Source organism: Scyliorhinus torazame, chromosome 3, assembly GCF_047496885.1.
Source record: "Scyliorhinus torazame isolate Kashiwa2021f chromosome 3, sScyTor2.1, whole genome shotgun sequence".
Classification (NCBI taxonomy): domain Eukaryota; kingdom Metazoa; phylum Chordata; class Chondrichthyes; order Carcharhiniformes; family Scyliorhinidae; genus Scyliorhinus; species Scyliorhinus torazame.
Genome location: NC_092709.1, coordinates 199,460,687 through 199,485,105, shown reverse-complemented (window position 1 = coordinate 199,485,105; position 24,419 = coordinate 199,460,687). Strand labels below are relative to the sequence as shown.

The 24,419-nt window shown below is 43.6% G+C and overlaps 1 protein-coding gene across 1 annotated transcript in view; it reads right to left on the bottom strand.

Moving 5' to 3' along the window:
• Window positions 1-480: 480 nt before the first annotated feature.
• Window positions 481-24,419, bottom strand: part of LOC140408885 (magnesium transporter NIPA2-like) — a 40,534-nt gene continuing 16,595 nt past the window's right edge. The window contains exons 4-6 of the mRNA XM_072496723.1: window positions 11,898-11,988; window positions 10,966-11,126; window positions 481-1,814 (exon numbers count right to left, since the gene is read on the bottom strand). Coding sequence (XP_072352824.1) covers window positions 1,171-1,814; window positions 10,966-11,126; window positions 11,898-11,988 — 896 coding nt within the window. The 3' untranslated portion in view covers window positions 481-1,170. The remainder of the gene's footprint in view (window positions 1,815-10,965; window positions 11,127-11,897; window positions 11,989-24,419) is intronic.

Below are 24,419 nucleotides of genomic sequence, written 5' to 3'. Positions count from 1 at the left end.
GCCAATATGTACACAAAACTGTTTGGTACCTATTCACAATCATGCTTCAAGGGACCAGAGGGCTGACTGACCTGGGAAATGGAAATATATTGGAATTACAATAATGGGTCATATTCCAGGGAGCATTAAAGTCATTGGGTCACATTCACAATTCATGGCAACATTTGATGCTGATCTTGGTACCTAAAATGAAATTTAAAAACTGAACAATTCTCCAGATTCTTCATCCTGATCAAATAAAAAGTACTCATCAAAATAGTGCAAATCCATAAAATGCCAAGCCACTGTTACTGAATTAAAACAAAATGTCAAACAAAAAAAAGTACCTCGAATACAAAAGGAATTTGCCAACTTTGACTCGAGAACATGTATTAAGAAAATTGAATATGTGCAAGAGATTGTTCATAACTAAATTACTGATTACATTTCAGTTTCTATAAAAGCTAAGACAGTCACAAATTAAGAATTTTTAAACACGTATTCCTTTAAGCAGGTGTTTACATCTCAAATGTGAGAGCAAATCTTTATTAGTAAAAGTTTATGAAGTTACAAGCAAACTCAATACACTGTCATTCAATACAACTCATTCACCAAGGAATGTGGCGTTCTCCCTGTAAAGCTTCAATTACATACAAGCATTAATATCAAAAGCCAAATCATTTTAATCATGGTATGCAATAATTTAGTTTATAAAAAGTGCTTTCATAATATTTTAAAAAGCGAATTGCACTATACTAGCAGCCAAAATGTTAATCTTTACACTGGCATGAGTCATTTTGATTGTGCATTAACAAGAATTCCACTATCTGAAGACAGCACATTGACATTTCACATCAGTTCTCCACATATGAATCCTCAAATAAATGTCTCAAATTGAAATAAGTCTATTATTTATAAGTCAAAATGTTTTCAAGTTATAAGATCTTTTAACATGTTTTTGTTACTTGCATCGCTTTGATTAATTAGGATTATTGGTTAATCCACTTTAGTGCAAAAAATGATTTTGAATAATCAGGAATAGACTGCAAAATCTACAAAAACATCCAAGATGTCTTTTCTATAGCAGACTGAAGATCTTGGCATTCTTGTAATGTGTTGATGGTATGCAATGTTTCTGCAGACCTCAATGTTCAAGGGGCAGTAATTTATTGGAAGGTCATGTTTTTCTAGTTACCTCGGATCCTTAGAACCAACATTTCTTCTGTCAAAAAATAAATGTATTTCATCATCATAAATAGCAGAAGGACTGTTGTCCATATTGTCCAGCAATGTATGGTGGTCATCATGATCAAAACTATTTCTTCCTGCTGTCTCATTTTTCTTAATGAGGGATGTTAACTGTTCCCAGGTGAATTGAACATCTTTAAAAGCATGAAGTAAAAAGATGCCTAGGATTATGGTACAGAATCCACTGATAATCCCAATGACATCCTTAATTGCCACATTGTTCCATTCTTTGAAAAGGATAACAGAGCACATTAAGACTACAGTGGTGAAGAAAACATAGTAAATAGGGGTCACTATAGAGGTGTTGAAGGTGTCAAGCGCTTTGTTTAAATAATTGATTTGAGTACTGACAGAAATAATTAAAGTGGCGAGTAGAATCCAGCTCAGTGGTTTGTTGACTACTGGTTTCTTTTCATACAGCTCCTTCATGGCAATACCTAATCCCTTCACAGAAGATACGGAAAAGGCGCCAATCAGTGAACAAATGGAGATGTAGATCAGTATATTAGTTGGTCCCATTTTGGGGGCAACAAATATCATCAATAGCAGGGAGGCTATGACTGTTATGCTGGCAAATATGATGAACCCTGAAAGAAAGAGACAAAATGGAAAAGATAAATTATGAACAAACAAAATTTCTCCACAAATGATACACAGTTTGTTAGAAATTTTAGGTTTGCCTTCGGTATTTTGCTGGATACAGTTGCACTGGTGACTCAGTGAAATGTTCCAAACATCTTACATTCAGCATTGCCCATACCTGGTCAATATTGTTGCAAAAATCTAGTTCTTAAATCATTTGTTTTAGAATATAATGTATAGTTTTAAGAATTAAAGTTTTAACTGTAGAGAATGTGCATATCTAGTTGAGAGACTGGTGAAGGCAGCCCCAAAGTAAATGCAATTCATACTAGGTTGAATTTATTACACTTAAAAGGCTGGGGCAACATCGATTTAAGAAATTAACAGCTAGGAAGATAAAACCATAAAACAGCAGGTGGGTTTACAGAATTAAAGAACTAGAGACATGACGCTTACAGTTATTGTAGTAAAAGGAGTTAAGTCATGTGTTTTCCCAGAATTAAGGGAAGGATTAGAATTAAAAAGGTATTTATTTTGCATTTCTACCTGGGAACAGGTGTGTCACATTGCCATGGAGATGGGTAGATCTTAGTCTTCTCTGTGAATTCAATTACAACATAGCCAGCAGGCAATACTGGTTGAGAGAAGCAGCTAAAAATACTCAGTCAGCTTTTGAGTTTTATGGAGCTTGTAGCTCCTTAAAGGTTGAGCGTTAAAGCCAGATCGGTGGTACAATAAAGTTAGATCCATCATCCATGATTCAGTCTATGATTGGGAGTTGGCATTCACAATAAGACAAAGCTGGGAAAAATGACTAAGATTTGTTTAGCTGGAAAGGAAGAAATTTACAGTCAAGTTCAAAAAAAGGCAGTTAACCTACTGCAGTTGGAGTTCCGGAAGTAATCAGTTTGGCTGCATTTTGAAACCATAGCAGTAAGCTACAAGAAACCAAGGGTGTTTTCTGATGCTTTAAGCCCCTGCGCAGGAGTCGCACAGAGACCTGTGCTAAAAATGTGGAATCAAGAGTTGTGAGGTCTATAAAGAAATTGGTGGATCAAAAGCAAATTTTTAATTAAAAAAAAAAAATTCATGGGATGTGGGTTTCGTGGCTGGGCCAGCATTATTGCCCATCCCTAATTTCCCTCGAGAAGTTGGTGGTGGTGAGCTGCCTTCTTGAACTGCTGCATAATGGAAGGACCCACATGAAATTTGTACGTTGGCAAATAGCCGGAACATTGAAGAGAATACAGAGTGAATTCTGCAGAGTGCTGACATACCTCGAGTTGGACCCAGGAAAAGTGAATAAACCTTCAGGATTTTATAAGGAAATAATTGTGGGGTGGACCGGGGGGGGGGGGGGGGGGGGGGGGGGGGGGGGGGGGGGGGGGGGAGGAAGAAGGAGAAGATAGTATGGAGTTTATAGCTTAAGTCTTCATTAGCTATATTGTTAATAGCACTTATTTTATTATTCAAGTCTTTTTGATATACAATAAAGTTGTTCTTGTTTAAAAACATGAAATCTGTGGTGTCGTTCTGTCATTTCATTGCTATTGTTCAGATTACTTCTCTAAATGTTAATGGTCCCCAACAGGATCATAACAAAATCAAATTAAACAGTAGTAATTCAAGGGATGTAACAGTAGGATTCCCTGGTGATCAACTGGGTATCATGCATTCTATAATTTCCTTTGTTCGCACTCTCCATTTTTTCCAAAAGGGATGTAAACAGTTGGTCGGATGAGGCTACGTATGAATTTGTGGGCAACTTAATTTCTCTAGGTTAATATAGCACAATCTGGCTAAATGTGCCTGGGATGAAGAAATTAGCCTTTGTGCCTAAATTAGAAATAAATAAAGAGCTGTGACTTCCAGAGACCTGCTCACCTGACAATGATAAACAGCTTTAATGCCTGCAACCCATGTTAAGTCTTATAAAACTTGTGTGAATTTGCTTTCTTTAAAACACAACACTTAAACCAAACACATTCCCAAACCTTTCCTCAAGGAGAAGAATCAAATATTTTAGCACACGAGACAAAGGTTGAACTGAATATTTCATAGGATACTAACAAATTAGACAATATTAATTGAAATTCAATGTCTCAAAATGTTATGTTGGACACCGGATTTTTCAATTTTTGGATTGGGGAGGTGGTTGGGGCTCCCTCTGCAGTTTGCTTGGGGGATGCAAAAAAAAAAAAGAAAACAACAAAATGTTATGCTGAAAAATACAGAAACCAAGGAAATACAGCATGAAAATTTCTAATTATCACATTGCTCTTTCCAAACAGAACTGATGCTTCAGGGAGAGAATCGTAGGGCGATTCTAATTAACTTGTCAGGTAGGAAACCCACATGTTAGGGTGGAACTTCAATGGAAAGTAACATTAGGTGGGGTGCAAAACCAATGTCTCATCTGATTCCAAGGGACAGATTAGTTTATAATTGAATGAACCAGAGTACAGATAAACCCCGATTTCATAATACCTGGAACTGTACTATGTGCACTGCTACACAAGGTAACAATTGAGGATGCCCCAGTTATTGTATATAAATTAAATACATTTCCTGTACCATTGGCACAGAAGGAAACAGGAAGGGATCATGAGACCAAGCAATGCTAGGACTGTTGCCTAAAATTCAAAGGGATACAGCCACTTGAGAGAAAGTGGTCGTTTGTTAGGCCATTAAATAACTGCAAAGACCAAAATTATGTCCATATATGCTGAAGGCAAAAAGGAGAGATGGGAAGGCATGAAATGTGGACAGTTGACAAGAGAGCGGTGATGCTTCTGCTCTTGCTGGATGATTGTTGATCAAGTATTCTCAAGGCAACTAGGGATGGCCAATAAATACTGATCCTGCTGGCAATGTCCATACCCCCAGAGTGAATGTTTAAAAAAAGACAAAACACTGCTCAACAGCCAGGTTCAACTAAGATATTAGCCCCTATAGGATTTGAGAATGAATGTAGAAGAATACCGTATGCTTTCAGTGACCTCTCAAGGCAAAACTAACCAGTAGTTACATGAATCTGGGAGATTGCCCAATATTCCATTCACAGCATTGCCTGTCAACCAACACCACATCCAGCACTCGCACATAGCTCGTTCTCCCACAGCTTATCCATTAGTTCTCCTTCGTAATATCTCCCAGCATGGTACACAGTCAAGATGCAACATAAAATTAAAATTAAAAACTAAGTTGCATTCATTTTCTCAGGACATCAGAGATCAAACTGTTTAAAATTCTTGTCAAGTGCTGGCTATGTTAGGGCAATACAGGTGCGGGCAACACATCATCTAATATGTGTTACATGCATAAGTTGAGGACAGGAACGACTTTGCCAATCACAGATAGTGGTGTCTTTATATTTCAATTAGCCACAATGTCCTTGCTGCAGATGGCACAATTCAACAATGGGTGTCTGCAGTTAGGGAACAAGCTGTAGCATTGCCCTTAGTCATTAAAATAGAGGTGTGTCAATAAATGACTGGTACCTGCTAGACACATACTTTTTCCACTTGAAACATTTCAACCAAAAGATCAACAAAAAAATATTGCCTTGAGACACTTTAAAATTGTTATTCGAATGAAAGTTGCTCTCCTCCTCATCATAACTCATGGGATAAAAAGGACAGTAGCAAAACAGATAAGAAATTGGCTGACTGACAGGAAACAGAGTGCAGTAGCTAATGGATGCTTTACAGACTGGAGGGAGGTTTGTAGTGGAGTTCCCGGGAGGCCTGTGTTGAGAGATCCTTATTCGTCTTGATATATATTAATGACTTATACCTTGGTGTACACAACACAGGAATTAGAAGGTGTAAGCTGCTTGAGCCTCCTCCATCATTTGGTAAAATCATAGCTGCTCTGATTGTCTCCTCAACTCCATTTTCCTGTCTGCTCGCCATAATCCTAGACTCCCTTGCTGATCAAAAATCTATCTAACTCGGCCTTGAACATAGTCAATAACCCAGCCTCCATTGCTCTATGGTCAAGTTAATTCCGTAGACTAGCAACCCTCAAGAGAAAAACATTTCTCCTTGCCTCAGTCTAAAATGGAGACACCTAATTTTCGAACTGTGCTCCTTGGTTCTAGTCTCTCCCACAGGGAAACTTTCTCTCAGCATCATCCTGCCAAGTCCCTTCAGGACATTTAATGTTTTAATAAAATAATCACTATTTTTTTAAACTCCAATGGGTACAGGCCCAACCTTTCCTCAATAACCCGTTCATCCCAGGAATCAGTCGAGGGAACCTTCACTGAACTGCTACTCATTGCATCCTTTCTTAAGTAAGGAGACCAGAATTATACATAGTGCTGCAGGTGTGGCCTGCTTCACTACTTTTACACTTGATTCCTCTTGCAATAAACACCAACATTCCATTTGCCTTTGTTTCCCGTTATTTAATCTATCCTCTATCCATGCTAATTTGTTACCCTTACACCATGAAATATTATTTTGTCATGTAACCTTTTATGTGGCACCTTGTTGAATGCCTTTTGGAAATCCAAATGCACCACATCAACAGGTTCTCCTTTATCTACCTTGCTTGTTACTTCCTCAATGAATTACAATTAATTAGTCACATATGATTGCCCTTTCACATAATTGCCTAATCATATTATAATTTCTAAATGTCCTGCTAGTATCTCCTTAATAATGGATTCTAGCATTTTCCCTTTGGCAGATGCTAGGTTTGTGATAAATGCATGAAAATGTTATCTTTTATATTTTTTGTAGTAGAAGATGTTATTTTATATTTTTTGTCATAGAAAATAGGTTATATTTTATATTCTTTGCAGTAATATTATTAAAAAGCCTGGGTAGGATAGATATAGCCAGTATATCTGGTAACGCTGTGATTACGGTGTCGTAAACATGGGATCATCCTTGATTTCTCAGATTGGAGGAGGGGGAGATTTGAGAAGCATTTATTTGTTTGCAGATAGCTAGCATAGTATTTTGGTTTGGCGGTCCCTTGGGTGTAGATAATTTATGAGAGAGATTGTGTTTGGTCCTGGGTAAACTGGGCATAGGACATCTTGTAGGAGGAAACAGAAGAATGTTGTGGGCACAGATGTAGTAATGTGGTAATTCAACGGAGGAGTCAGGCCTGTCTGTAGTTGCAGTTTGCCATAGGACTTTAGTCTGATGAGAGTGTCTTTCAGTTTGCGCCCGAAAGGTTCTCCCCTAGGTCTCTGCACGGGGAAAAGCAAGTAAAACCTGACTAATTGTTAATTTTATTTATAAAAGTGGTATTATTGGTTTGCTTAATTGTAATATTTAGTGGCAGATTTAGGAAGTTAGAGTTCCTTCTTTGATTTAAGAGCTGTTAACTGTGAAGCTATTTCATTGTTTCTAATGTGGTTAATTCTGCGTTTAAATCAAAGTTTGTTTTAACATAAAAGATACCTATTGGTCAGTGTTACCACTCCTATTCTGCAGTCACCGTTTTTCACAGTTTTGCAAATAGTCAAGTTCTCATCTGGGATCCTAACAGGTTAACTGGCCTATAGTTTCTACATGTCCTTTCTTGAACATGTGCTGCATTAGCGGTCTTCTAATCCGCTGAGACATTTCCAGAAACTAGGGACATTTGGAAGATCACTATCAATGCATCTACTGTCTTAGCAATCACTTCTTTACAACCCTAAGATGAAAGCCATCAGGGCCAGGGGACTGGTCATCTTTTTCCCTCGTGTTTATCCAAGTCGTTCCCTCCCTTTTATCTCTCGATTTTCAAGTATTCTGTGATTTTGTTTGTCTTCTACAGTGAAGAGATACAAAATACCCATTCAATGTTTGCGCCATTTCCAGGTTTCCCCATTATTAATTCACCAGTCTCACCCCCTAAGAGACCAACATTCCATTTAGTTACTCCTTACCTTTGAAAATACTTGTAAGAACAAAGTTTCTATATTTCCAGATAGCTCACTCCCATAAAAATAAGAGGGAGAACTTAAGTGTAAGTAATTCTTTGCTGATTTCTAAATTCAGTCCAATCTTCTGACCTATCACAAATCTTTGCCGTTTATATGTTTATCTTTCAATTTGATACTATCTTTAACTCCCTTAGTTAAGCACAGATAGTGCATCGTTCTCATGAAAACATTCTTTCTCAATGGAATAGATCTTTGCTGCGAGTTATAGACTATTTCCAGCCTGGAGGCCTGGATAAACGACATGGCGGGGTTCATAAAATTGGAGAGAATTAAGTTCGCTTTGAGAGGATCTGCACAAGGGTTCTACAGGCGGTGGCAACCGTTCCTAGAATATCTTGCGGAGCGTTAGAGGAAGGTCGGTCAGCAGCAGCAGCAACCCTGGGGGCGGGGGGGGGGGGAAAGAGGGAGGGAAGGGGGGAAACGAGAGATTGCTTGAGGGGACGGATGAGCAGGGGATAACATGGAGGGTGGGGGAAAATGGCACGAATGGGCGAGAGCCAGTGTATAAAGCTATGTAAATATACCATCTTGCCATGTATATATCTTGCTCAGGGAGAATTTGCGTTATTTTGTTACGTGGGGGGGGGGGGGGGGGGGGTTATTGTTTGTAAGGGGAAAAAATTGTGTTGTTAAGAAACCTTAATAAAAATATTTTTTTAAAAAAATAGACTATTTCCTTAAATGTCTGCCGTTGTTTCTCCACTGTCCCACCATTGAGCCTATTCTGCCAGTTCGCTCTTACAAACTCTGTCCTCAGATTATAAGGGATGTCGATATAGTAGATAGGAACTCTGTCCTCATATCCTTGTCATAGAGTTTTGCAGCACAGAAAGAGGCTCTTTGGCCCACCATGCCTATCCTGGTCATCAAACACCCATCTATTCTAATCCCATTTTCCAGCACTTGGTCCATAACCTTGTATGTTATGGCGTTGCAAGTGTTTGTCTAAATGTTTATTAAATGTTGAGGGTTCCTTCCTTTGCCATCCTTTCAAGCATTGGGTTCCAGAGGGTGAAAAAGGTTTCCATATGTTCCCTCTAAATCTCCTGCACCTACCTTAAACCTGTGCCCCTTGGTTATTGACCCCTCGACAAACGGGAAAGGTTTCTTCCTATCTACTATATCGACATCCCTTATAATTTTGTACACTTCAGTGAGGTCCCCCCTCAGTCTTCTCTGCTCCAAAGAAAACAAGGCGAGCCTATCCAGCATCTCTTCATAGCTGAGACATTCCAGCCCAGCATCATCCTTTGCACCCTTTCTACTATAAGCTCCTTCTTCCTATAGTGTGGAGACGAGAATTATACACAGTACTCTAGCTGTGGCCTAATGAGCATTTTATACAGCTCCATCATAACCTCTCTACTTTTATATTTTATGCCTCGGCTAATAAAGGCAAGTATCCCATATGCCTTATTAACCATCTTATCTACCTCTCCTGCTGCCTTCAAGGATCTTTGGACATGCGCCCCAAGGGTTCTTTGGTTCTCTGTACTTCCTAGTGTCCTACCGCTCATTGTGCTTTCCCTTGCCTTGTTCGTGCTCCCAAAATGCATTACCTCACTTTTCAGAGTTAAATTCCATTTGCCATTGTTCTGCCCACTTGACCAGCACATCTATATCATAATTGTAATTGCCTTTAATTAAGATAAGAGACCCATACGTCTCACCCTTCTTTCTCTCAAGCTGAATGCAAAATTAAATCTTATGATCATTGCTACCTAGAGACGCCTTTACTGCAAGGTCATTAATTAATCCTGCCTCAGTGTGCACAGTACAATTTCTAAATTTGTAAGGATATAGAAGAATTGTGTAGAAGTTCAAAAGGACAGGCAGTTTAGATGGACATATGGCAGCTGAAATTTCATGCAGGGACATGTGAAGTGATTAATTTTGGTAGGAGAAATGCAGAGACAACATAAAATAAAGGATACAAAGGGGGTCCAGGAGCAGAAGAACCTGGATGTATGCGTGCATAAATAATAGTGTGTGGTTATTAAAGCATAAGAGTATCCTAGACTTTATTAATAGGCACATGAGCAAGGAGATTATGTTAAACCTGCATGGAACACTGGTTCAGCCTCAACTAGAGAACTGCATCCAGTTCTGAACGCCACACTTTAGGAAAGATGTGAAGGCATTAGAGAGTGCGTGGACAAGGTTCACGAGAATGGTTTCAGGGACGAGGACTTTCAGTTATGTGTTATGTGTAGAAGATTGTAGTTTAGTGTAGAAGATTGTAGTTTAGTCGGGCAGTATGGTCGGCACGGGCTTGGAGGGCCGAAGGGCCTGTTCCTGTGCTGTACATTTCTTTGTTCTTTATGTAGATAGATTGGAGAAGTTGGCACTGTTTTTCTTGAAGATGAAAAAGTTGAGGGGTGATTGAGTGGTCTGGACATAGCAGGTAGAGGAAAAATGCTCCCATTGGTGGATGGTTCAAGAACAAGAGGACACAGATTTCAGCTAATTGGTAAAAGAAGAAATGGTGACATGAGGAAAAACCTTTTTCTGTATCGTGTGGTTAGGACCTGGAATGCACTGCCCGAGGGTCTGATGGAGGCAGGGTCAGTCTGAAAAGGAAGAATGTACAGGTCTACAGGCAGAAGGCAGGACAATAGACAATTTGCTCCTAGGCAGAGCCAGCACAGACAGCAGACTAAATGGCCTGCTTCTGTGCTACAACAATTCAGTGAATACCACACAGGTTGTAGGGATATGGGAGGAAACTAAAAATACTGCACTAAGAAAATCCACCATTACCAATTGATCGTATGGAGTAGATTCATGCAGTTTTTCTAGGACAGCACGGTAGCACAGTGGTTAGCACAGTTGCTTCACAGCTCCAGGGTCCCAGGTTCGATTCCCGGCTTGGGTCACTGTCTGTGCGGAGTCTGCATGTTCCCCCGTGTGTTTCCTCCAGGTGCTCCAGTTTCCTCTCACAGTCCAGAGATGCACAGGTTAGGTGGATTGGCTATGTTAAATTGCCCTTAGTGTCCAAAAATGTGGGGTGGGGTTACTGGTTTACGGGGATAGGGTGGAGGTGTGGGCTTGGGTGGGGTGCTCTTTCCAAGGGCCGGTGCAGACTTGATGGGCCTCCTTTCTGCACTGTAAATTCTATGAAGGATTAAAGTCTTAAGAATTCTTTACCATTCCAGAATTTCAGTTCCCAGTTTACAAAAATATATCATAATATTTCTAAAATGTACCTGTGGCTTTTAGTTTTTCTTCCATCTCATGCAAGGAATAAACTCGTTCCTCTTCTGGAGAATGGATCACAATCACGGTTGACCCAACAATGCTCAACATGCATCCTAACTTGCCATGAATATTCAATCGCTCGTTTAAGATATACGATGAGAGTATGGCACTGTGTGAAGTATAAATTAGGAAAATTAATAGCACATTGCAGCAAAAATGACTAAACATATGAATGTGCACGCTATGGGTAATTAATCATTTTCCATTTTGGCATCAAGAGGAACACCTGCAGGACAGTACAGTACAGATCAGATATATAACAATTTGACATAGTCCATTAATTTGCCTTTATAATATTCTCATGTAACTTGTGCAAATGTCTTGCCAACTGTGCTGAACAAGAGGTAGTTTTGTATCAGATGCTTATTCTCCAATTAGCTTCAAGGAACACAATGGGCCAGATATTGTCAGAGACTCAGAGACTGAGTGATAACTACCACACTTGTCTCACTATTGTCCCATTCCTTCAGGGAAATGGGGAAGTACGGAGATAAAAATTGGCCATAATATTTTTGAAAGATGAACTTCTATTGATAAATTGAATACAACACCATGGCTCTACATTAGTCATAAGCAAGGGTCAGAACAGGATAGTTGATGATTCAGGTTACCATAGATCATTTGATTTCCCACAAACAAGCCATGAAAACCACCCCCTTTCTATTCTGAAGTCATTACCACATTCTAGAGTGTAGTCTCACTGATGCTAGCCACGCTTGGTGCTTTTCCAATATTCACCTTCAATGAGCCGAGACAACCATATGCTGGCCGCCATTCAATAAACATCATAATCTGACAATTGTGTCACAGTTACATCCAAGCCAGTCGGTTTTGCTTCTCATAGTATTCCAATCAATGCATTAAAAATAACCAATCATACCTTATAAGGACACTTAGCGCACCTAATGGTGTAACCAGTGTGGCAGGTGCAAATGCATAGGCAGCAAAGTTAGCAGCTTCCCCAGCACCCACTGCAAAACAAAATATAAGAAATCACACAATCTAAGGTTTCAGATCTGTTATTTCCTGAGACCCAGTATTCTTCCCATGGTTGTTGCAAATTTGACATTATTCTATCTTCCCATCCCTGTGATAAAAGTCTGACTACTATAGGAGCTAAATATTGAGCTTGTTGCCTGTAGGTTGCTAAAACCACATTCACATTACAGAACTTGATGGACTAGAAGCTAGACAGTTAATTAGCTGATATTGATCCTGGTAAACAGCTTTTGGAGAAAGCACCTAATTCAGAGAGATTTTTAAGTTTCAGCTCTGGAGGGGGAACGATCTGCAGTGCATACAGGTAAAAAAATTCCTTCGCAAGGAAACAACGACGTACCCCCAGATACGAGTACATTCACTATTAGAAAGAATACTGAATACTACACCCACATGTTCTGGGCATGCCCCAGTCTTGTCGGGTACAGGATATCCTTCTTTGAGGCAATGTCCAGGATTGTGGGAGCGAGGGTGGAGCCATGCCACAAGTGGTGGTTTTCAGGGTATCAGAGCAGTGAGAGATCTTCATGGAGAGGGGGGGCTCATACCCAAGCCTTTGCCTCACTTGCCAGAGACTCCTGTCCAGCTGACGATCAGCAGCACCACCCAAGGCTGTCTGACTGGGCGGAATTTCTCAGGCTGGAGAATATAAAGTTTGCCATCTGTGGGTCAGTAGAAGGCTTTCAGAGGACTTGGAAGCCATTCACCAACTTGTTTCAAGACCTGTTCGTGGCCAGCAACCAATAAATTGAGGGGAGTGGGGGACGGGGGGGGGGGGACACTCACAGCAAGTCATGGAACAAGGAAGAGACAGAAAGGGAGTGGGGGTGGAGAAGCGATGGATGTACCCAAGAGAAACATGGGAGACAGGCAGAAGGGAAGGAAGCTACAAGAGACCGGTTTGCTGGCAAATTAATGCTGAATCACACTGTACATAAACCACCATAAATGTGTGTTTTGGCCAAGTCTGGCAATGTAAAGTCTGCAAGAGAAGTATTTTAGTTAAATGGGGGCTATTGTTACACTTGTTGGCTGGAACCCCCTCTTATTGACGATATATGTGTTGATCTTGGTCATGTGAATTTGTAATGTTAGATGTTAAAACCTCAATAACTTTCAATGGTACTCAGGAAAAGAACAAAAATTAAACCAGGAACTCCAAAAATCAACATATACATGTGTTAAATTGAGATGGTGCTTGGATGTTAAAATCTCGACTGTCAGAACATATCATGGAGGTTGACAGATAATAAATATAAACTGGATATCGCAAATAATCACATCACGCCAAAAGCAATATTTTGAGAAATCAGATACACAATTAGAATTTGTTTCCAGTTGTTAAGCTTTAGAAATATGGTTTAATCTTCTCATGTGTAGCTTGTAAAGTGATTTTCCAGATAGGATTGTGCATCATTCATTAACAAGGAAATTTTTTTTTCAAAATTTGGAAAGAATGATGCTAAAAATCATGTGGGGTTTTGATAATGTGGCGGAATGATCAGTATGCCAGAGGACATTGATTTAAGGTAATGGAAAAAGCAGATTCAAGAGTAACTTTCAGAAAGGAATTCGATAAATACACGAAGGGAGGGAGGTTCAAAAGACTATGGGGAAATAGCAGAGAAGTGAATAGCTCTATCAAAGAGCCAACTGAAGGAAAATAGCCAAATGGTCTCCTTTAGTGCATTTATCATTCTGCCATTCTACAACGGATTTAATTTATTACTGGATCGATTCTGAAAAAATGAGCAAAAGAATATCTCTACCAGAGGTGAGTTTGAAGGCCAGGGATGGAGGGCGAAGGCTGCAGACCACTCAAGACTCTTAAATAGCCACTTAAGGGGATAATCACGCTGCCACTTGCATTTACCTTCTGGGGAGGCTGCCAAACAAACCGCATCAGGTTTGCTGGCCGGCTAATGGGGACGGGAGGGTACCACGTCATGGGCACTGTGTGTCCAATTGAGGTACACAGCTTTGGGAAGGGGTTGGGGAGCACTGAAAGTCTCCCACTGCTCTTACTTCTTATTGACCCCCTCCCTGGTAACCCCCTCTGTGACCCCCAACACACATTCTCATCTCTGTCTAGGGGTCCATGGCAAATCCCCCTTCTTCAGACCTTAATGTAATATCAGCACTCCCAGTGCTGCCGGCCTCTGACTGAGGGCTTGATGGAGTAGGAGGCCAGACAAGTGCCTTATTACCTGACAATTGTGTCAAACCCGCCAGAAAGAAGCAAGGTGGGGCTTGCACTGGTCTCCAAATGGTGAGTGAGACCATCATCGTACTAATTATATTTTGCTCAGGGCAGCATGGTGGCACAGTGGTTAGCACTGCTGCCTCACTGCGCCAAGGACCCGGGTACGACCCTGGCCCCAGGTTACTGTCCATGTTGAATTTGCACATTCTCCCACGTCTGCTGGGTCTCACCCTAACAACCCAAAGATGTGCAGGGTAGGTGGATCAGCGCATGCTACATTTCCCCTTAATTGGAAAAATTAAAAAGAAAAAAATTTGCCCAATGCTTTCTTTGCAGTCTCCTTGGAGATAAGACCAGATTGAAATGTATTTCCATACAAGAAAAAAAATCTCAATTTAGTTACTGCAGAATTGCACACATTTTAAAGTGATTTGAGATTTCCTCGAGTAAATCAGCTGCTTTCTGGCAGTCTTAGTGAGACGCAACCCAGAAAGAGGAATGGGGAGACCCACCACCAAATCACTGCCGCGTTAGCAGGGATGTTGGCCACCCACCCTTGGTTGCCTTGTAATATTTAAAATATGGTGAAGGGGCAGGGACTTAGAAACTCTTGTTGATCCCCTTGCTATCCCATTATAGCAGTGCCAGCATATAGCAGGATGATGACACATAGGTTTGCTAAGTTTGCAGAGGAGGAAGAGGGTCTAGTTTGGGCCAGATCTTCCATATCGTGTACCTTCCCACTATCGAGATATCCCTAGTAAGCTCTTCAGGAAACCTTTGGCCAGGTGTAGGTAACTTCTACCCCCTTTAACTTTAGTTCCACCCCTTTGGATGAACAGCAGAAATATACTCAGTTTTTAAAGGGTTCATCTGCAGAGCAGTGCTACTGCTGGGTGATCATCCTTCATATGGCCCCAAACCAGAGGGCCTGCTATTGATGAGAACCTTGGACATGTGATAATAGTTTAAATTGGTAACCTTTTACACATCTGTAGAAGATCAGATGGCAAGATAGTGTCCAGAAATTATTCCTTCAACTCTAAATTTTCACGCAAGAACAAACGTGACGGGGATCAATATTCCCCTCAACAATATTCTCTCATCTACAGGGTAAATGTTTTGGGAATTCCATTCAACACTAGTAATTTGTCTCTCTCAACAGCTAGTGCTGCTAATATGATCATGACCCATAGAGGATAGAATTATCACATCAAATCTGATAGATGGATCACATCCCCTTAGATGCACCCAGGGATTCTTCTGCAGGCAGTTCTTGACCTGGCTTATAGAATCCCTACAATGCAGGAGGCCATTCAGCCCATCAAGTCTGCACCGATCCACTCCACCCTTTACCCATAATCCCATAATTTAACCTGTACCTCCCTGGACACTAAGCGGCAATTTATCATGGCCAATACACCTAACCTGCACATCTGTGGGAGGAAACCGGAGCATCCAGAGGAAACCCACAAAGACACGGGGAGAACATACAAACTCCACACACGCCACACAGAGTCACCCAAGGCCAGAATTGAACCCGGGTCCCTGGAACTTTGAGCAGCTAACCACTGTGCCACAGTGCCGCCCATTCCAGATGAGTAGGCAATAAATATGTTTGAGACACTAACTGTGACCTGGTCCTGCAGCAGGGACCTCCACCAAGAAACTCAACTGTCCAATTAGTAAGCTATTCAAGCTCTTAAATCGGCGGTGGAACAAAATAATTACTGTGGTTAATAGGTTATAGTCTATTGTCTGAGCTAGGTTTGCCAACTCTGGCAGTATTTATTCCCATAGGTCAATTATTATTTGGCCTCCTGCTTCCAACTGCCCTGGTCCCCATACTTGCACTATTGGTCACACAACACATGTCCATCATCATGGCGCATTACCCAATTGAGTGATTGTTGATAGTCAAACAGGAGTTTCTTTTTTTATAGTTTTTTTTAATATCCTCATCTCCAAAAATAACTAATGAACATAAGTGTACAAAGAAAATGAAAACTTAAAAAAAGAAAAAATTCTGTAGCATTGCTCAAAGAAATGCCCTGGAGATTAATCTTTAGTTTCTGGAGACTTTTAAGGTAATTTAGAGGGTTGTTAGCCCTAGTCTGAACAAGGTGTGTTCCTTACATTGTCATTTGCATTTTAGAAGTCATTTTTACTATTGTTTTCAAGCTCTGCAGCTGCTTCTTAAACCCTTGAAGTAATTTGGTTACCCTTCTTGCAAAAATACTGCATCCAAAGTCAGGAGCAGCAGTTGGAACACTCAGAAGAATAACACCAGATGGAACTACAACACACTGCAAGGCAAGATGCCAAAAGTGATAAGTCTTACCCCAGAGATGAAGCTGTGAACTTAACAGCTTGCATTTGGCCTTTGATGAGAGGTAGTGATTGTGCACAATAGGGAATAGTTTGCTTTAGGGATTGCCTGTAAATGCATGACTCTGGTGAATAAACCCTGACAAGTCGGTTTGAACTCACTTCTGTATACAAGGACAAGGACAAGTGATGATCTAATGGAGGTGTTTAAGGACAGAACAACAGAAATTATATCCCCTGGCTGGGGAATCCAGAACAAGAGGGAAAATCTTAAAATTGGAGCTTAAAGAGTGATGTCACTCGAGCTCCTCATCTCAAAAACGGTAGTGGCATTGTGGAGCAATCTCTGTCAAAATGTTGTGGAGGCTAGGGCAAATTAAAGTGTCAAAACGGAGCTGTGTAGAATTTTGTTAGGGGAGGAACAAGGCAGGTAGATACAGTTGAGACCAGATGGTCTAACGGAATAGCAGAGCAGACTCAATTGTCTTCTCTTGTTCCCATATTGCTAATACCTTTTATTACTCCAAGTCGTAAAATCTGGAAAGAGTCTACGTTTCAGGGTCCATGAAGCCAAGGATCTGCGGGATTTAGAGGCAATGTCACTAAGCTAGTAATCCAGAGACCCAAACTAATGCTTTGGGGACATGGGTTCAAATATTACCCCAGCAGCCGTTGAAATTTAAATTCAGTTAATAAAATCTGGAATGAAAGCTAGTTCCCGTATTGGCAATTGTAAAAACCCATCTCCTTCACTAATGCCATTTAGGGAAAGGTATCTGCCGTCCTTACTGGTCCGGCCTACACATGAACCCAGGCCCAGATCCATAGCAATGGCCTCAGCACATCCCTCTGAAATGGCTTAGGTAGCCACTCAGTTGAAGTATAATTAGGAATGGGCAACAAATGGCAAGTGACACCAACATCCCATGAAAGAACACATTTTTAAAAAAAGTTTGATATTTGGAGAGATCCATGCATTCCTTTATTCATTTGGAACTTTTGCCAGCCAAGGCGTTTTGCACTGCAATTCCTCTCACGCCTCCTTTTGGCTAATATCATGTTCACTGTAGATTAGAGAAGGCTGACAGTAGATACTTGTGCCAATATTAGATGCTGAGCTTTGGGGTGTCTTTAATTTCAACTTGCTTGAGCACAATATGCCAAATGGCCTCTTGATGTACTATCAACATTTATGGTTAAATGTGGTTGCTTTGCTGCTCTTTATGGTGCATCTTAAGAATCTGATGCAAAACGTGCAATACAGTGCCAACATTTTTAAAAAATCAAATATTTTATGTTTCGATTGGGCCCAATGATCAACAAGGTGCAGCATTTTGTGCAGTATGTCAGAAATTGGAATCAGAAATTGAACTCGGGTATATATTTTGAATACATGTCCCCTTTGTGGAGTCTCAATCAAATGAACATGAGTGGGCCATTTAGCTTCTTGAACCTTTTCCATTGCTCAATGAGATCGCGGCAGATCTGTGATCTGCCTTTGAATCCTTAATACCTTTAGTTAACAAATATATATCAATTGCAAATTTAAAACTAACACTTGACCAAGCATCAATTTGATTTGTGGAAGAGAATTTCTAATCCCTGCCCCCCCACCCCAGCATAAAAGATTTATCTCTAACTATTCTATTTATTATCATTAATATCTTGATAACTTCATTCAAATCCAAGGAACACAAACATAGCTTTTTCTAATCTCTTGTAATTTATCACATGGAGTTCAGGCATTATTCTGGTAAACCTACACTGCACTTCCTGTAAGGCCAAAATATTCTTCCTAAAGTGCAGTGCTCAGGACTGCTCACAATGGCTGCAGCACCACTACAATTGTTTAGTAATCTAGCCCTCTAAATAAAGGGTGTGATCTACTGGCCACGGGCTGCCGGAATCGGGGCAGAACGCGGGTTGTAGATCCCAGGAGAGGTCGCCCCCAGGATTTCCGATGACCGTTACACCTCACGAGATCTGGTTAGATTTAGTGAGATATCACGATCTGCATCCTGCCCGCAATGGGAGGGATCCAATCTCGCATGGCTAAGTGAGTTTAAGAACCCACTTCACCATGCTGACACCAGATCGATTGGCCACCCGCCATTTATTGGTATCGCCGAGGAGACTGCAGCTGGGTGGCGTTCAGTACTAGTCTGCACAAACGCGGACCAGGCCGAATGATATCTGGGGAGGCTCCCAGGGCAGGAGGTCAGCCTCTGGGCAGGGTGGCACCTAGCACAGCTGGTGCCAGCTGGGAACCTTGGCATTGTCAGCCTAGTACCCTAGCAGTGCCACCCAGGTGCCAGCCTGGCACTGCAATGCAGGCATATAAATAAAAACAGGCAGGCATTGTGCCCACGCCAGGGATCAGGCCCAGGGGTGCCCTACCCATATGAGCACTCCCCTCCCCGCCCTTCAAAGACCCCCAGCGGTGAGTTGGGGGGGTCTGGGAGTTGCATCGGGGCGAGGGGGACGGGGTGGTGGTCGGGAGATTGGCATCCTGATCTCTTCCTGCACAGTGCAGAAATGACGATCTGCACGTTCTCCCGTGTCTGCGTGGGTTTCCTCCGGGTGCTTCGGTTTCCTCCCACAAGTCCCGAAAGACGTGCGGTTAGGTAATTTGGACATTCTGAATTCTTCTTCAGTGTACCCGAACAAGCGCTGGAGTGTGGTGACTAGGGGATTTTCACAGTAACTTCATTGCAGTGTTAATGTAAGCCTCCTTGTGACAATAAAGACTATTGAATTAAATTATATCATAGTTGGGGCATCTGCAATGTTCTGATGTACTTTCTTTAAAACCCCAAAATGAATATTTGTCATTCTATAATGCCATTATTCTCTCCATTACTGTTATTTTGCTGTGCCCCTGGTCCTGATACAATGTCATTATTCAACAAGTCAATTATTTCCTTATTTGTACTGACAATATCGCTCATCAGTTTTCAAGAAACCCATATGGTACCTGACCATCCACTATTTCCTGGTAGAATTGTGTGTTGATTTTGATATCCCTTGCAACTGCTGTTTTCATTCTCTCTTTTTGTAGCTCTTCCATTTTGTCATCCTTTGCTGATCTTTGTATCATTCCCATTTGCTGAGATGTGTGCTACTTTCTCCATTTTTGCATTGTGATGAATGATATCTGTATACATATGTACCGTTAATGCGTAGGCCTCTTTAAGACCGGGTTTGGAACCCTGGGGGACTCCGCCTCCGGCTCCGCCCCAGGAAGCTGTATATAAGGTTACGTTCAGTAGGCAGCGTGCAGTGAGCACACTTCTCGGCAGCTGTCTGGTTTTCTGATTATTGAAGCCATTGTGTTATCGAACTCCTCTCCTGAGTCGTAATCGAGGGTATCTCAATTTAATAACCAGACTACATCATGATGGACAGCGGTCTAAAGCCGGAGCTCAATTTGGACGCTCGGTCGCCGGAGGCCACTGAAATGTTTAAATACTGGCTCCGGTGTTTTGAGGCCTATCTGAATTCCTCAGAGACTGAAGTTGACGGACCTCGCAAGCTGAGCTTACTACATGCCCGGGTGGGCCACCGACTATCCTCCGTGATCAAAAAGCTACGATGTACGAAACGGCGGTTGAAATCCTACGGAAGCGCTTCGTAAAGCCGATAAACGAGGTACACGCCAGACATTTGCTCGCGACCTGCTGCCAGCGCTCTGGGGAAAGGCTAGATGAATACTTGGAGAGACTCACCGCGCTCGCCAGGAACTGCGACCATAAAGAGGTGACGGCAGAAGTCCACATGAACTTACATATTTGTGATGCTTTCGTGTCCAGTATCCGATCCACGTACATCCGGCAGCGGTTCCTAGAAGACGGAGCGAAGGACCTCCAAGGCACGGTAACGCTCGCCTCTTCCCTGGAAGCGGCCCACCATAATCTCCGCATGTACTCCGCGGACCTTGCGAACCCCTCTCAATCCTGTCCAGACTCGGCCACGCTTCAGGCCTGCGCCGCGCGGCGACCTGCTCACACCGGGGGCCCCCAATGCTATTTCTGTGGGCAAGTGTTGCCCGGCCCGCTCTGCTATCTGCGGCGAATGCGGAAAGAAGGGACACTTCGCGAAGGTCTGCCTGGCTGGGCCCAAAGGCCAGAAACAAAAGTCCCATCGGGTCCAGAAATCGAACTCCCGGGACCACAGGCCCCGCAATGCGGCCTCACGGTGGCCGGACACGCCTAGTTCCGACGCGTCATCGGCCTCGTGAGAGTCAGGGGGTCGGCCATCTTGGCGGCGGCCATCTTCAAAACTCAAAACGTGCGACCGACAGCGGCGGCCATTTTGCGAGTCCGATTCAACAGAGGACTCTGACTGCCCGCAACTAGGAGCGATCATGCTCGATCAATCTCGGACGAAGCACCTGCGAAACTCACTGATGCAGGTTCAAATCAACGGCCGCGACACCCCCTGCCTTTTTGACTCCGGGAGCACGGAGAGTTTTATCCATCCAGACACAGTAAGATGCTGCTCCCACCTCCCAAACTATCGCCCTCGCATCTGGGTCTCATTCGGTCCAAATCACGGGGTATTGTGTCGCGAACCTCGCTATCCAAGGTGCCAAATACGCCCGTTTTAAACTTTATGTCCTCCCTCACCTCTGCGCCCCCCTGCTGCTCGGTCTGGACTTTCAGTGCACTCACCGAAGCCTGACACTGGAGTTCGGCAGACCCCTGCCTCCGCTCACGGTATGTAGCCTGGCGACACTCAAAGTTGCTCCACCCCCCCTCTTCGTGAACCTCACCCCCGATTGTAAGCCCGTCGCCACCAGGAGTCGGCGGTACAGTGCCCAAGACATGACTTTCATCAAGTCAGAGGTTCAGCGGCTACTAAAAGAAGGGGTCATAGAGGCTAGCAACAGCCCTTGGAGGGCACAAGTACTGGTAGTCCGCTCCGGGGAAAAACAACGTATGGTGGTGGACTATAGCGAGACCATAAACCGCTTTACGCAACACGATGCGTACCCACTCCATAGCAGAAATGGTGAACCAAATCGCCCAGTATAGAGTATTCGCCATGGTCGACCTGAAATCGGCCTATCATCAACTCCCTATCCGCCCAGAGGACCGCCCCTATACCAGCCTTTGAAGCAGCCGGTCGGCTCTTCCACTTCCTCAGGGTCCCTTTCGGTGTCACAAACGGAGTCTCCATTTTCCAAAGGGCAATGGATCAAATGGTGGACCAGTACGCCTTACGGGCTACATACCCGTACTTGGACAACGTCACCATCTGCGGCCATGACCAGCAGGACCATGACAAAAACCTGAGGAAGTTCCTCCAGACCGCCCGGGCCCTCAATCTGACATACATAAGTGTTCCACACAATCCGGCTAGCCATCCTCGGCCAGACCCCGACCGCATGCGCCCCCTTAAGGAACTTTCACTCAAACGGTGCCTGGGGCTCTTTTCCTATTATGCCCAGTGGGTCCCCAGATATGCGGACAAAGCCCGTCCACTCAGTAAGACCACGGTCTTTCCCCTGACGGCTGAGGCTCAGTCGTATCAAGGCCAATATCATCAAGGCCGCCATGCACGCGGTGGACGAAACCATTCCCTTCCAAGTGGAAAGCGACGCATCAGACGTCGCCCTGGCTGCTACCCTCAACCAGGCGGGCAGACCGGTAGCGTTCTTCTCCCGAACCCTCACCGCCTTGGAAATTCAACACTCTGCAGTAGAGAAGGGGGAACAAGCCATAGTGGAGGCTGTGCGGCACTGGAGGCACTACCTAGCCGGTAGGAGGTTCGCCCTCATCACCGACCAACGGTCGGGCGCCTTTATGTTCGATAACGCACAACAGGGTAAAATAAAGAATGATAAAATTCAGAGGTGGAGGATCGAACTCTCCACCTACACGTACGATATTACATATCATCCGGGGAAGTTCAACGAGTCCCCAGATGCCCTGTCCCGCGGCACGTGCGCCAACACACAGAAAGACCGTCTACGGGCCATCCACGATGACCTCTGCCACCCGGGGGTCACCCGGCTTGCCCATTTCATCAAGTTCCGCAACCTACCTTACTCCACCGAGGAGGTCAAGGCCATGGTCAGGGCCTGCCAGGTCTGTGCGGAGTGCAAACCGCACCTCTATCGACCAGACAAGGCTCGCCTGGTAAAGGCCTCTTAAGCCCTTTTGAGCGACTAAGCGTGGACTTCAAAGGGCCCCTCCCGTCCACCAACCGCAACACCTACTTCCTCACTGTCATCGACAAATTCTCCCGTTTCCCATTCGCTGTCCTCTGCCCCTATATGACCTCGGCCTCCATAATCAACGCACTGCACAGCATCTTCACCCTGTTTGGTTTCCCCGCTTATATCCACAGTGACCGGGGCTATCATGAGCAATGAGGTGCGTCAGTATCTACTCAACAAGGGCATCGCCTCGAGCAGAACGACCAGCTATAACCCGTGGGGAAATGGGCAGGTGGAGAGAGAGAACTCAACAGTTTGGAAGGCTGTTCCTCTAGCCCTACGGTCAAGAAGTCTCCCAATCGCCCACTGGTAGGAGGTCCTACCCGATGCCCTACATTCCATTAGGTCGCTCCTCTGTACAGCCACGAACGAGACCCCTCACAACCGTTTGGTTGTCTTCCCCAGGAAGTCCACCTCTGGGGTCTCGCTTCCACGTTGACTGACGACTCCGGGACCAGTTCTACTCCGGAGGCACATGAGGAGCCATAAGACAGATGCAATACACTGGTCGAGAGGGTCCAACTATTGCACGCAAACCCTCAATATGCCTACGTCGAGCACCCCGATGGCAGGTAAGACACCGTTTCCCTGCGAGACCTGGCACCCGCTGGCTCGCCCACCGACGCCACCCCTTCAACCGACACTGCACCGGCTGTCGACTCAGACAGCACCCCCCCCCCCCATAGCGCCCCCCCTCCCGGCGCCGGCACTAATCACCCCGGATACCCCCCCTACTCCAACGTGAGCAAAGGCTCAGACAACCGTGCTCCCGGATATACCATCACCGAGGACGACCGTATCCGCCGCACCACCGCAGGAGCTGAGAAGGTCAACACGGGCAATCAGACCACCCAAAAGACTGAACTTGTAATTCCACTTCACCCCCGACGGACTATGCGTTTTTTTTTAAACAGGGGGTGAATATGAATGATATCTGTATCCATATGTACCTTTAATGCGTAGGCCCCTTTAAGACCGGGTTTGGAACCCTGGGGGACTCCGCCTCCGCCCCCAGGAAGCTGTATATAAGGTTACGTTCAGTAGGCAGTGAGCACACTTCTCGGCAGCTGTCTGGTTTTCTGATTATTAAAGCCTTTGTATTATCAAACTCCTCTCCGGAGTCGTAATTGAGGGTATCTCATGCATGTTTTTTCTTTTGTTATCCCTTACCTCTTTACTTGTGCATGCTGTCTGCTCTGGCACACAGTGCACTTGTCCCTCAGGGGTAGAAACTAGCTCTGTATCAACTACTTGTTTTGATTGCCTCCCACTGCCTTTTACCCATTAATGGATTTGCCCATATTCCTCTGCACTGCCTCAGTCTCATCACATTGCAGTCAGCCGTACCTATATCTAGAATCTTAGTAGCTGTTTTGTATTTCTCTTTCAAACACAATTTTGAATTCAGATCATATTATGATTGCTATTAAATAATTGCCGGCCGATACATCTGGCTCATTACGCATGTCAAAATCTAATATGGCATGCAGCCTCATCGGTTCTAGGACTTAACGTAACAGGAAACCATCCTGAATGCTCTCAAAAAATTAAGGGATGCACATTGGGAAAATCGTAGGATGCATGGCTGCCAAATAACAATATGCACTCATAGGAAGAAAGACTTCTTGTCAAAAGTACACATTTGAAAAATT